Source organism: Pteropus alecto, unplaced genomic scaffold, assembly GCF_000325575.1.
Source record: "Pteropus alecto unplaced genomic scaffold, ASM32557v1 scaffold13, whole genome shotgun sequence".
NCBI classification, from domain to species: domain Eukaryota; kingdom Metazoa; phylum Chordata; class Mammalia; order Chiroptera; family Pteropodidae; genus Pteropus; species Pteropus alecto.
This window is the reverse complement of record NW_006434373.1, coordinates 11,671,936-11,687,207: the sequence shown is the minus strand read 5'-3', so window position 1 is coordinate 11,687,207 and position 15,272 is coordinate 11,671,936. Positions and strand designations below refer to the sequence as shown.

The following is a 15,272-nucleotide window of genomic DNA, read 5'->3' as shown; positions in this document are numbered from 1 at the left end:
TCCACTTGAGTTGGGTCCTCCCCCTCAATATTTTCCTAAGATCTAATGTAAAGAAAATGGATTCTTTATTTTCTTGTTCTTAAAAATAATTTAAATAGATTCTGTTGTTAGTAACTATCTATAGTGTGAACCCCATTCCTTTTTCTTTTCTTTTTTTCTTTTTTTTTTCTTTTGCCTTTTTCTTTTGCGTTTACTTATTGTGGCAAAATATACTTAACATCAAATTTACCATTATAGCTATTTTTAATATACAGTTCAGTGGCATTAAGTACATTCACAATGTTGTGCAATCGTCACCACTGTTCATTTTACATTCCATGAATGATTTTGAACAGAATTACTTTTAGCGTGAAGTTCAAAAGATTCACTGGAGACAAGTGTGGAGAAATGATGTTGCAGATGGATGGAGTAAATCCACTGTAGGAAGAAAAGAAGGGATAATTTTTCAAGAATGAAGATGCAACTCTTTTTCTTCTTCCCTTCTCTGAGATGCTCTCTCTGAGGCAGCACGGAACCCTGGGTGCATGGATGCACCCAGACAGTTCTACCCCAACTCCTAAGAGAAAGAGAAACAGGGACCCTGAACTTTGGGATCATGATGTCTGGAAGAATTTTAGATCGTAGCCGCCTGGTGTATGTTGTGGCGTTAACGCTGAGGGCCACTCACCCATGAGGTTATCATGTAGTGGCTGCATTTAAACCTTTATCAATACTTTCTAGTGATCTTACACACTGCCTTCTCTTATTTCCCTGAAAATTACCAGCATTCACAGAGGAATTCATATAATGCTTTGTAGGTATCTATTTTATCGAAAAATTTTAGAAGCTATATGATCATTCAAACTCTAAATTAACTTCCCCCATATAAAAATTTTGGTACCATAAAACGGTCATTTTGTACAAAGGATTTGTACAAAATAATAAATTTTAAGGAAATCATTAAGAAATGAGACCAGAGTTATGTCATTTATTAACTAGATTCCAAGCATCTATTTCCAGTCTCTTACTATTTCCAAGATATGCTCGATATGTTCACAAAAATCTCTGCTCACTCAGTAAAGGACCCAGTTCAGATAGGTAAGTCTGCCTCTCTTCTGTGTGTTCCATAAGGTGCTTAGTTGAATATCATGTCTATAAAGACATCCATTGTATATTGACTTTTTACTTGTTTAGACTTCCAGTGTTGAATTGTAAAGTCTCATTTCCCAGACTGTAAATCTAGATGAAGTTATCAAATTCACTTAGTACTAGGAATTCTTCGGAAATGTGAGTGCTCGCCAGCTGGTCAGATAATTGGTGGTTCATTTTGTAACAAATAGTAAATGTCAAGAATTGTGAGAAAGAAGCATTGTGAAACTGGAATGTGGTCTTTAAAAACATGATCTAGGAGTTCTTCCGCAACTTCTTAGCCCCTAGCCCTTTTTAATAACATTCTTATTAAGGTCTGCAGATTTTACTGGACAGAGAGGGAGGCCTAGAACAAGGAGCTGTGCATCAGTTATTCTTGAAGGTCTTTGGAGGCAGGTGTGAGAACTTGAACCTAGGACCCTGCTTTAGCTTGGCTGTTGAATTCCCAAGTGCTCTCAGCATGAGTGAGTAGGGCACAGTGGTAAACCAAAGAGATGGAAAATAAGATTGCTGACCAGTAATCCCTGTGGCTCTAAGTCTACTGTATAAATGCAGGTGTGTACGAGGGGCAGGGTCTGTTTGACAGAGGAGAATGGGGTTTAACTCAATCACATGTTACTCCTGCCATTAGTGCAAGTGAAATAATTCTACCAGTAACCTTTGGACCAGGCATTCAAAGCCCAGAGCCTGGTGAATTTGGAATTATCCATGGAGAATATTGCATGCCCTTAGATAGTGAATATCTTCTAGATTTCAATAATGAGGAATTATGGGAGCATAAATTGGTTCTGTTAAAAAAAGATGCTTTGTCACTGGACACTGAAGCATCTTGGATACTCCTCAGGTCACAGTGAAGCCGCCTGTGGACATGGGCATCGTTGTGCTTGTCAGGCTGGCTCTCACTGCCAGTCTCCTGGGTTACTAATTGGTTCCTAAAATGCTCTGCTTTTCTCAGAGGGGTGGTGAAAATGTAAAAGTGGAGATGACCGTGTTTTGAAACACTTTTTTTCCCAGTGTTTGAGCGATGTGGTGGAATTGGACCCATTTTATTAGTGGGTCATTAGGAGTCCACTGGATAGTGAAGAGCAACCAAGGCATATGAGTCTAAGCTTTTAGGGTAGAAATTTAGTTCTTATAGATCATATTCCCTTTCCTTATAGATTCAGTATATAGAAAATATATGTGTATTGTTGATTTCAGCAGACATTGATTGAGTGCCAGGTGTCTTGCTAGGCAGTAGGAATATAAAGGTGATTAAATAGCTCATAATTTAATTGGGGAGGCAGAATCATAGATATTTAACTATATGTAATATAGTGGGATGAGTAACTTTTATTGATTTGTTTATTCATTTCAACAAAATTGATTGAAATTGGTCTTTAAGCATTGTGTATAGAGGGATTAATAAAATATGGCCTTTGCCTTCAATATATTTGTAGTCTAGATGAGCGTCGGCACAGAGCATTATGGGAACCTAGAGAAGAAAGGCATAAATTCTGCCATATTCATGGAGGAGAGAAGCACAGAGTAGGGTTTCAATGGCTGCAAAAAGGGTATGAGATCATGAGTTGAAAACATATCTACATAAAACCCGCACACAAATATTTATAGCAGCTTTATTCATAATTGCCAAAACTTGGGCAACCAAGATGTCTTTTAACAGGTGAATGCATAAACTGTGGTACATCCAGACAATGGAATATTATTCAGAAATAAAAAGAAGTTAGCGTTCAAGCCATGAAAAGACATGAAGGAAACTTAGGTGTACACTGCTAAGTGGGAGATGTCAATCTGAAAAGTCTACCTTCTTTGTGATTCCAGCTACATGATGTTCTAAAAAAGCAAGACTATGGAGAGAGTAAAAAGATCAGAGGTCGTCAGGGGTTAAGGAGGAAGGGGATAAGGGTTGGATGGATGGAGCACAGTGGATTTTTAGGATGATGATACTGTTATGGTATCTATACTATACAACAGAAAAAGTGAACCCTAATGTAAACAGTGGACTTTGAGTGATAATAATGTATCAATATTGGTTCAATAATTACAGCAACTATACCCCACTAATGCAGGACATTAATAACGGGACACTATATGTGTGCTGGGGAGCTGTATCTAGGAACTCTCTACTTTGTGCTCAGTTTTTTTGTAAACCTGAAACTGCTCTAAGAAAAAAATGAAGTATTATTTTTAAAAAGGGTGTGGTGCCCAGGATCAGGGCGAGGAGAAATGGCAGAGGTTCTCACCTAAGTGTGAGAACAGCAGGAGAAGGGGCCCCCAGCAGTGTGCACGAGGCTGGTGGTCGGGGTGTCAGGGAGGTGGGTGGTGGCAAGCTGCAGAGGACCCGAAGACTCTGCAGTGAAGGGGCTTCCTGTAGTGGGAGTTATGGTCTGTTTTCATCCCTGCCTGTCTCCGAGGGCGTAACTGCTGTTGTTTCTGTTCCCAGCAAAGAGCCCCAGGGAAAGTGTTGCTGGATGCAGTTTGCAACCACCTCAACCTCGTGGAAGGTGACTATTTTGGCCTCGAGTTTCCTGACCACAAAAAGATCACGGTAGGCGATGTTAAACGATGTTGCTACTTTTACTATCTATTTGACTAGGGAGAAGGGAGGGAGTAATTGGGATCTTTCCTTGATCGTACAGAAATATATAGAGGAAAACCACCCTGAAAGCCCTTTTAATCTTTTTTTCTTTTTTTTTTTGAAAGTAGTTGTGCACAGTGTTAGCAGATTCAAAGAAAATACACAATGAAGATGTGGTCTCTCATTCATCCATTTCCTTTATTGCTCCCTCCAGGGACCACCATTACAGTTTCTGTGTATCTTTCTGTTAAAAATCTGTGTATACGTATACGCACACATTGTTTTTGAAATACGCTATTATTATGTAACAATACACAGTATCCTATCCTTTCCCTCCCTCTCCATTAATGTATCATGAAGATCTTTCCTTTTCAGCACGTAAAGAGTGTACTTCTTTTTTTACAATTTCATGCTATTTCACTGAATGGATATGCCATAACCTACAACCTCTAATATAAATGATTGGATGCTTAAGTTGTTCTCAGTCTTTTGCTATTACAAATGATGCTACAGGGAACATACTAGTAAATTTTGTTTGCACCTATGGCAAATACTCAAGTGTTTCAGTAGTTCAGATCCAGAGTCATGGAATTGCTTAATTCATGAGTTTAACCATTTTAAAGTTTGCTGAATATGTCAGATTGTTCTTTAAAAAGGTTTCACTGATTCGAACTCAATTTAGAACAAAGCTTGCTGTTATGTATCTCTTGGCTGATGATATTTTTAAGCTGTATATGAACCTACCTGTTGCTAGACACCCTTTTAAAGGCTATAAACTTGACCATATTTCTGTTTATTCTTTCATTGAGTACATGCTGAATACCTAGAACTTTTGGTAGCTACTGCGCTGGAGATCAAGTAATAGTAAGATGCAGAAAGTGTATAATTCAGTTAGGGCGTCAAGTTTAGTTAGTGGCCAGTACAGGGCATGTAACATGTGCTCCACTGCAGCCAGGGGGCATTGAGCAGTGGAGCCAACAAACAACATTTGTGTTCAGAATGTCCTTCCCGGGTGTTGTGAAACTGAGTCCCTTGAGACCAGAAGGAGTCGACCTAATAGAATATTCTGGGGAGAGGTGGCACCCCATGTACAAAGAGCAGAAAGCAAGTGATCTATTCAGGAACCTGCAAACAGACTAGAGTATAGAGGGAAGGTGGGTGTAAGAGCATAGGAAGGCTCTTGGGAAGGAAGTGAGAGACAGGAAGTTGAAAGGTAAGCAGGGAACCAGATCTCATAGGATTTTTTATACCATTGCTATATAACAAATATAAAATGAGCCACAGATAGAATTTCAAATTTTCTAGCACTTGTTAACTATGCATAAGATATTTCACGTTTTTTTTCACTCTGAGTCTTTGAGCATGGTATGTATTTGACACAGCCACTCTGAATTCAGACCAGCCATATTCCAAGTGCTCAGTAGTCACACGAAGCTGGCAGCTATTGAGTTGGATGGCACAGTCTGTACCAAGCTAACGTGTTTGAGTAGCTGTTGAATGCGTTTTAAAGGGAACATGATGTGATCTGATGTATAGTTTAGAAAGAGAACTGTAGCTGTACTGGAATAAGACAAGACTGGAATAAGGAAAGCTGTCAGGAGCTTGCAGTGTTTCAGGCAGGAGGTGGTGCTGGATGGAAGTGAGGGAAAATTGAGGTGGGGCCTAAAGGGAGGTGGATGAATTCAAGAGACTGGGGAGGAGTGGTAAAGGTTTATTGGGGAAAGAGCGCTCAGCGGAGCTGGGTTTTCTCACTTTCCCATCTGGGTGGACAGTAGTACGAGTCACTAGAGATGGAAAGTTTCAGAGTATGTCCATGAAGAAGGGAAGACAGTGAGCTTCATCCCAGGCAGGAGGAGTGGGCGTATCAGTGGACGTTGCAGTGGAGACGTCCAGCAGGCAGTACCAGTAGATGTATCTCCTGGAGCACAGGAAAGATATCTGAGCTGAAATTCAAGAATCTGATGATTATTTTAAATATTGATTGAAGCTCCGAAATTGGATGAGAGTGAAAAGGATGAGGCAAGACTGGAACACCAGTATTTAAGGGATGGATAGAGCTGGAAGAATCCTTAGAGGAGGTACAGATAGGAGAGAGAGACATCACAGGGCAAGGGAATAAAGCATTGCAAGCAAGGAGCAGAAGGAGGAGGATAGGCAGGTAGGTGGTAGATGAGTGAATCTGTCACATACCTAAAAATAGATGCAAATTGTGTTTTCTCAATTTATTCCTACCTCCAAATACTCCATTGACCATTTTCTAGTGCTTAAGTTAAATCTAAGGCTCCCTGACTCCCAGTCATTTTTCTGTTGTGGCAAATGAACAGAGATGGGCCAAAACCTACTTCCACGTGCATGTATTCTTCTAAGAATTATTTTGCACCTACACAGTGTCAGTCATCACACTTCATACTCTAGAAAACATAAGATATAAAGTGACCCCAAGAAGTAATTATGATTTCCATTCATTAGAAGCACACAGTCTAGTAATGGAGATAAGGAAACAAATAATTACAATGCTATATAGCAAGTTCTATGGAACATTGTTTTATAAACTTATTTTGTTAAAATAATTATTCTCAAAATACTTGAAGACATCTTATCTCATTATTTCTAATCGTGACTGAACTACTGCAAGGTCCTAATGGTTTTTCTGACTCTAATCTTGCCCTGTTCTGATCCAGCTGGAGTTGCCTTTCTAAACTATAAATCAGCAGTGGTGAGGATACTAAGATTCTGAGAATTGTTCTGTTTCTGGGTCAACCAACTAGCTAATGGCAGAGCTAGGATTCTAAAGATCGTCTTCTGACCCCAAATTCGGTGCCTTTTTTGTTAATCATAGGTGCTTCTCTTTGCTAGAATTCACAATCTGTTGATCTTTCTGGGTACCTAGAGGGCTGGCTTCTTTCATTTTATCAGGCTTGATTTTTAGGATTTCGCTGCATCCTTTACAATACTGTTTAGAAATCTGCTCAACTGCAAAATACAGAAAACCCAATAATGATGACTTAAAGAGATAGGTGTTTATTTGTTGCACATAATACGAATAAAAGCCACCACAAGAGTGCTTATCATGCACTACATTGTCCTCGTCACTGTGGACACAACAGTGAACATGGCCCACATTCTAAAACAAAGATCAGCAAACTTCCTTTGTTAGGGGCCCGATAGTAAATACTATACATAGGCCTAATGGCCATGGGGTCTCTATTGCAACTATTCATGTCCGCTTTTGTAGTGCAGAAGCAGCCATAGGCAATATGTAAATGAATGGATGTGGCTTTGTTCCAATAAAACTTTATAATACAGGAAACCATAGTTTGCCAACACTTGCTCTAGAGAGTAATAACTCTGTGCAAGGCATCATATTGAGTTACTTATACTATTTCATTCATTCCAGACAGGCCTACTACATACCCCTTTTCCGATGAGGAAGCTAAGGCTTAGAGAGAGTTAAGTCACAAAGACACATAGCCAGGAAATGATAGAGCCGGGATTCAAGTTCAAATCTGTCTAAGTACAAGCCCATGCTCTCAATCACCATTCCATTCTGACCATATCTCTATATTTTGCTTTCTGTCAAATATGAAATTCCAACCTGAGAGCTAATTTCATAAAAATTTAAAAATAAGTTGTTTTGACAAAATCGATGTGTGATGTTAGGTGGACAGTGTAAGTGACTGGAGACAAGTAGTAGGATATCTTCTGGGGTCCTCCTGGCCATGTTCTGTTTCTTGATCTGGATACAGTCAGTTTATAAAAATTCAGTGCACTGTACATTTATAACATGCATTTTATATGCATGCGTGCATATATAAAATTTCAATATATAGATATATAAAACTTCAGCATAAGTTGATCCCCAAAATACAATGAAATAAAAGCACATGGGGGCAAAAACATGGCCCATAAAGCACCTAGAGGCTGGCTGACAGAATCTGTTTCAGAAAAGCTAAGGACAAGTCTTGATTGGATGAACTGAGGAAGAGCCTGTCACGTGGGAAAACAATGCACTCTAGCTGGATTTTCACCTCTGCTCTCAGTAAAGGTGCTTGAAAATTTAAGATTTGTGTTATATAGTTTCTGTCTCCTTCCCAGATTCTGTCAAAACGCCGGCTTTCTAGCCAGGCGGTGGCACATTGCAGCTATGGACGAAAGCAACTCTGCAGTCAGGGCGCCAGCCCTCAAAGGGTGACCGGGACAGGTGATGGCCCCTATAGAGCCTCGCTTTGCTCCGGGGTACAATGGGGACATTAGTGCCCACTTTTTGGGATTTTTGAAAGGATCAAACATGATAATATCTATCAGCATGTAACCCCATGTCTGGGGCCTAGTAAAGTTTTCAGAAAGTGTTAGTTATGGAAACTGTTATTCTCATCATCATTATTATTATTATTTTTTTTTACTATGATTAGAAACAGCAAACATGAAATCTACCGTCTTAATTATTTTTGAGTATATAATAGGAACGTTAACTATATACATAAGTACAGGGAAGTATATTCACATTGTTATGCAACAGATTTCTAGAACTTCATCTTGCAAAACAAACTCCATACCCACCGAACAGCAAACACCACCTTCCTTCCTCCTAGCCTCTGGCAACCCCCGTTCTACTTTCTGTTTCTATGAGTTTGGCTACTTTAGAGACCTCATACAAGTGGAATCATGCAGGATTTGTCTTTTTGTGACTGGCTTATTTCACTTGAGTCAGTTGTCTTCGAGGTTCATCCATCTTGTAGGATATGACAGGGCTTCCTTTTTAAGACTGAATAGCATTCCATCGTTTGGATATACCACATTCTGCTTATCCATTCATCTGATGAGCACTCAGGTTGCTTCTTCCTCTCAGTTGTTATGAATAATGCTGCAGTGAACATGAGTGTGTCGTCATGGTTAGTTTTCAATAGTACCATTGTGATTATTACCTTTGTTAAGCTTTATGTGGGAGGCTGCTCACATATCTGACAAACCACGAACAAGCATGGTTGGTCTTAAAATGCTCAAACGTGGGCTGTCACAACTGTTTTTGCCCATATGTCTGTGGATAAGATGTGGGAAAACTGGTTGTCCCACACAGGCCCTGACATACAAGGTTGTGGACCTCTGTCCCTAGGCAACAAGTCAGGCAACTTGAATTCCAGCCCTTTCCCTGCCCTGCTCATCATTTCTGTCATGTAAATAGCCCACAGCAGGGCATTCTGCATAGTAAGGGTTTGGAAAAGCTTACGGGGAAAACTGGCGCTTTCCATGGTCTAGAATGTACTTCTCAAGATTGGAAGTAAACTAGAGATAACTAGTAAATAATCAATTATGCTCTGCCCTTAACTAGACTTGTTCTGTGGCTTGTCCATTAATGGAGTTAACTGCTGTGTTTGCATGCATGTTTGGCCTGCTGCTGGCCTTAAGTCCAGGCAGCCATCCCCGTGAGATTGCTCCCACAGGAGCAGAGGCGTCTTTTCATCAGCTCTTAAGAAATTGATTGGGCTTTCCGTGGTCGAAACACTGTTGATCCCAGGAACCAAGACCCTGTATTTACTATGCCAGCCCATTTGTACCTAAAGTCTGAAAGGTGGAAAAAGGTCCGGAAGACATTAGGTTGCCATTGGGATGAGCTCAGAGAGCTAACTGTCCTTGAGTTTGTGTGTGCCGTGGACTCTGCTATTAACCTAAATACATCTCATTTCTTCTTCATCTTAGGGGTCAGCAAAAACCAATGGTAAATATGTTGGGCTTTGCAGGCAGTACTGTCTTTATGGCAACTATTCAACTCTGCCACTGCAGCACAAAAGCAGAAATAGACAATATGTAAATAAATGAGCTTGGTTGTATTGCAATGAAACTTTACTTACGGGCATGGACATTTGAATTTCATAAGGTTTTTACATGTCATGAAATATAATTTTTCCTTTGTTTTTTTTTTTTTTTTCCAACCACTTAAAAACATAAAAGTTAGTCTTTGTTCTCAGGCTATACCCACACGTGTGGTAGGCTGAATTTGGCTCATGGGCCTTAGTTTGCCAACCTCTGCTTATAATATTTCTCTGAGGTAAGCATTTTATCATCTACATTTTACAGTGAGCAAATTCAAAGAGGTCAGTTGCCTAGTACTTGACAAGGTACTGTGTAACCAGGTTGATAAGCAGGATTCACATACAGGCCTGTCTCAGCCAGTGTAAGTGCTCTCTGCTTCCCTCGGCTGCCTTCCTCCTATTTCCCACCACAAAGAGCTGCATGCATCTCTGTGGCAGAAACAGGTGCATAAGTGAGATTTACCTCATTGGCCTGCTGAGGATAGTGGGAAAAGCTCTGCATTGTGGCCTGTACACCTGTTTAAACATTTGCTTTGTCCTTTAGCAGCTGGGTAGATCCTGAGCTAAGATTAATAAATGATGATTTTGCAAAGTTATCATCAGGATTAATTCAGATACTTTACAGTCATGAGTTCAGCAGAATTCCTTATACTTAGTAGGCACTCAGTTATCTGCTATATTTTGTCCTTGCCATTCTAGCTCAGAAACCAATGAGGCTGGCCCACCAATCTTTAAGTAAAGCTACATTGCTTAGTGACCTGATAAAAATTTTTGATTTCTAATAAATAGATATTGGTAAATCTCAGGAAGAAGATCGTCATCTTTTTGTTCATTTTATATTCTCCATGCCAGGAGAAAAGTTTTGTCATTGGTAGGTGTCTTAGCTTGGGCTGCCGTAACAAAATACTGGGTGGCTTGAACAAAAGACGTTTAATTCTCACAGTATTAGATGCTGGAAGTGTGAGATCAGGGTACCAGCATGGTCAGATTCTGGTAAGGACCTTCCTTCTGGCCTGTAGATGGCCACCTTCTCACTGCGTCCTCACATGGGTGAAAGGGATGGGGACAGGCAGAAGGAGGGGGAGATATCTCTTCCTCTTCTTATGAGGACACCGTCCTATTGAATCAGGGACCTATTTTTATGACCTTATTAAATCTTGATTACATTTTAAAGACCCTATCTCCAGATATAGTCACACTGGGATTTAAGACTTCAACATAGGAATTCTCAAGGGGCACAGTTTCATCCATAGCAGCAGACATGATTCCTAGAGGCTTGAGGTCACAGAAAGCATGGCTCCTTGGGATGACAGGTGGTTTCCCATCCCCACTGGAGCCAGATGGACTTCCTTCACCTATGTGTAGTTGTAGCCTCCTGACCTTGTTTCTTCCTGAGGGGTCTGACTTCAGACATCTGAGGCCAGGTGGGACTCCTTGCTGACTGTGCCAGGTATAAAGGATGAGAGTATTGCAGAACCAAGGACAGGTTAAAGTGTGGAATGGCTCGGTCACCACACAGGGCCACACTGTGGTTTGATCGACAGTGGCTATGTTGACAGGGCAGGTCCCAGAGGAGGCAAAGCTCTCCTTGAGCAGAGAGTGTGGGCGAAGGACAGATCTCTGGGAAAATAGAGCTATGGATAATGTTCTTTTCTTAAGCTGGAAGGAAGATATGTGGTTTTCGTTTCCATTTTGTTTTTTTTTTTAATTAATAGACTTTAATTTTTAGAGAACTTTTAGGTTTAAAGAAAAACTGAGTAGAAAGTACAGAGAGGTCCCATATACTGCCCTCCCTCAACACATACCGTGTCTTCTATTAACGTTTTGCATGAGTATGATACGCATGTTACAATCAGTGAGCCTGTACTAATACATGATTATTACAGTACAAGGTTTACCTGAGGGTCCATTCTTCGTGTTGTACATTCTGTAGGTTTTGCCAAATGTACAATGACATGTATGTACTATTAGAATATCATAAAGAATAGCTTTACAGCCCTGAAAAAAAATCCTGTGTTCCACTTATCGATCCCTGCCTCCCCTCTGAGCCCCTAGCAACCAATGATCTTTTCCTTCAACATTTTCTTGTTTTCATTGTTCTTGATGTTCTGGTGTCTGGGGCCTTGCTGACTGGGGAGGGGCTGGCCTTCCCACGGCTAGAGAGAGGTGTTAAAATCTCAAACTGTAATTGTGAATTTGTCTATTTCTCTTTGCAGTTGATCAGTTTTTGCTTCATGTATTTTAAAGTTCTGTTTTTAAGTGTATAAATATTTAAGATTTTTATATCCTCTTGATTGACTTCTTCATTATTAAGAAATTACCTTCTTTATCTCTGGTGATATCCTTGATTCTGATTGTCTGATCCAAATATAGCCACTTTAGTTTTTAAAAGTTATTATTGTTAGCATGATATACCTTTTTTCTTCCCTGTCCTTTTTACTTATTTGTGTCTTATATTTGCAGTGCATTTCTTACAGGCAGCATACAGTTACTTTTTTGTCCAGTCTGACAATTCTGATTTTTAATTGGGGATGTTTAGACCGTTTGCATTTAATGACATGAATCAAATCAGTCATCTTGCTATTTGTTTTCTATTTTGTCCATTCTTTGGTCCTTTTTTCTGCCTTCCTTTTGATTAATAGGATGTTTTAATGATTCCACTTTACTTTCTTTGTTGGCTTATAAGCTATAACTCTTTGATTTGTAACTTTAATGGTTTTTTGGGGGTTTGTAATATACATCTTTTATTTATCAGAGCCTGCCTTCAAGTTATATTATGCTACTTCACATACAGTATAAAAAAACTTAAAATAGTATATACTTCCATTTTCCCATTTCTGACCTTTTTGTTATTGTTGTCATACAGTTTTCTTTTACATGAGTTTATAATCTTATACTATTATTATTTTCGTTTTTTGTAGAGATATAACTAATAAATCTTTAAAACATGTCATAAATTGACATTTTGGTGTTATTCATCTGTAGACACAGATTTCCATCTGGTATTTTCTTTCTGCTTTAAGGACTTTTTTTAACATTTCTTGTTACGTGGCTCTGTTGATGAATTCTCTCAAAACTTTCATACATCTGCAGGAGTCTTTATTTTGCCTTCCTTTTTGAAAGACATTTTTTTTCCCGGGTGCCAAATTTTAAGACGAATTTTGTTTTCTTTAAATTTTTTGCTTCACTGCATTCTCACTTGCATTGTTTCTGACAAGAAACTTACTGTCATCTTTATTTTTGTTCCTTTTTGTACATAATGTCTCTTTTTCTCTGGCTGATTTTAAGATTTTCCGTTTATCATTGCTTCAATTTGAGCAATTGGATTATAATATTCTTCCATGAAGTTTTCTTCAGATTATGCTTGAGTTTTGCTGAGGTTCTTGGATCTGTGGATTTATGATTTTTATCAAATTTGGAAAAATTTCAGCTATTCTTTCTTTTAATACTCTACTCTCCTTTGTTCTTCCCTTGCATCTCTTCTCCTTTGAGACTCCCACTTTTCAGCTGCCTAAAATAGTTCTACAGTTCTCTGCTTCTCTGTTAATTTTTTTTGTAATTTTTCTGTTTCATATTGGATTGTTTTTATTGCTAGGTCTTCAAGTTCATTAGTATTTCTTCTGCAGTGTCTAATTTGATTTTAATTTTGTCCAGTTTAAAAAAAAAATTATCTCACACAATGTAGTTTTCATATCTAGAAGTTCAGTCTGGGTCTTTTTAAAATATATTTTCTAGATTTCAATCTTTTCAACATAGAGAATATAATTGTAATTGTCTTCATGTCCTGTACTAATTCTGTTACATACGTCAATTCTAACTAGATTTGATTTTGGGATCATATTTTCCTCTTTTTGCCTATTGATTTTTTTCGTGGATGTCAGATACTGTGAATTTTACCTTGTCGAATGCTGAAATATTTTGTATTCCTATAAATCTGAGTGTTCTAGGATGCAGTTATTTGGAAACAATTTAGTACTTTCAGATCTTTTAAGATTTGTTAGGTGGGACTGGCATGATGTGCATTCTGTGTAAATTATTCCCCACTGCTGAGGGATTACCCTTAGGTACTCTATCCCAGAGGTCCCCAACCCTCAGGCAGTGGACCAATACCAGTCCAGTGGCCTGTTAGGAACCAGGCTGCACAGCAGGAGGTGAGCAGCGGGCAAGCGAGCAAAGCTTCGTCTGTATTTGCAGCCGCTCCTCAGCGCAAGCATCACTGCCTCAGCTCCACCTCAGATCATCAGGCATTAGATTCTCATAGGAGAACCCGTCCCTGGTGCCATAAAGATTGGGGACCACTGCTCTTCCCAATGCCCATGAACCATGAGGACTTCCTTTCTGGCTGGTTAGAATAGATAGTTTTCCTGGCCCTGTGTGAACATCAGGCACTGTTACCTCTAATCTTTTCAATAGTTCTTTTTCCCAGTCTTGTGTACTTTTCTCACAAGCATACATTGATCAGTATTCAGCTGATTACTCAAGGGTAGCCCTCTGTGCTCTCCTACATACTCTTTCTGAAAAGAGCTTTCTACTCCGGGACTCTCCTATGATATCTCGCTACCTTGGTGTCCCCTGCTCTCTCAGCCCCTTCTCTTCAACTCATGCATTTTGACAGGTTTTTCCTCCTTGTACTACAGTCTAGAAACTTACTCAAAGGAGAAGGCTGGGGCAACTGTGAGTATCATAATTATTTTATCTCTCAGGAATCACTATTTCTCATTGCCTGGTGTCCTAAGTCTTCAGATCTGTTGTTATGTATTTTTTTCATTTTTTGGTCCCTTTCACTCTAGTTTGACCAGAATCAGAAATCTCAATAGATTTTTTTAAAGCCACACTTAAGATATCTTTTAAATATAACCAAATGTAAAATCAATAAAATAATTAAGATTAATATGAAAAATTACATTCAAACAAATTATTACCAAAAATTTCAAAAAAAATGTTCTTCTAGGAGCCTGAAGAAAGACTAATTTGTAGTAATGAATTCTAGATATTAGATAATTTTCTATAACCTATTTTATCTGGTTCCTATATATGTTATAGTTGATGAAAATTTTTGTTATATGCAGTTTTGATTTTTAAACATGAAGATGAGAGTTGAGCGTCTCTTGAGTCCTTTAGCTTTTGGAGGGGCAGGATATTATATTGCAGAAAAAACAGAGATTTGGAATCAAATGGACTTGATGTTAAATCCCAGCTGTGTAACTTAAATATGCTTTCTGAGTTTGGCTTCCTTGTGTAAAATGACCACATTGTTATGAATATTTAGTGAGGACATATAAAGTTCCTATCCAGTGCCTGGGAACACAGTAGGTGCTCAAGATATAATCTCTTCCTGGACTCCTTTCGGATATCAGGTAACTGACTCTTCTAATGAGACCCTTACCAAAATACCTCAGATATTTCAGTTGCCACAAAAACCACCCAAAATGTCACTCACCAAAATAAAAGAACAAAAGATGTTTAGGGAACGAAGAGAATGGCTTTGGGAACAGGGATTCATCTTGCCTTGCTTTTAATGCCTAGGCATTAAGGCATTTCTTCTCACCTAACAGTATTTCAGTGCAGAAAACACATTCCAAAGGAAGGAAGTAATATTAACAGGAATCGAAGGAAAACAGGGAGCCTGACTAAAATGTAGGCAAGCAAGGGAAGATGGGGTTGGAAAGCTGTGTTGAAATCAAATTGTGGAAGATAGCTGTTATGGGCCGAATTGTGTGCCCTCAGAATTTGTATGTTTAAGCTCTAATACCCAG

At 39.0% G+C, this 15,272-nt stretch overlaps 1 protein-coding gene across 1 annotated transcript in view; it reads left to right on the top strand.

The window, feature by feature from the left end:
- The window catches only part of FARP1 (FERM, ARH/RhoGEF and pleckstrin domain protein 1), a 225,755-nt gene that overhangs the window by 126,991 nt on the left and 83,492 nt on the right, over positions 1-15,272 (top strand). Inside the window, exon 3 of the mRNA XM_015587343.2 lies at positions 3,572-3,676. Within this exon, the coding sequence (XP_015442829.1) occupies positions 3,572-3,676 (105 nt within the window). The remainder of the gene's footprint in view (positions 1-3,571; positions 3,677-15,272) is intronic.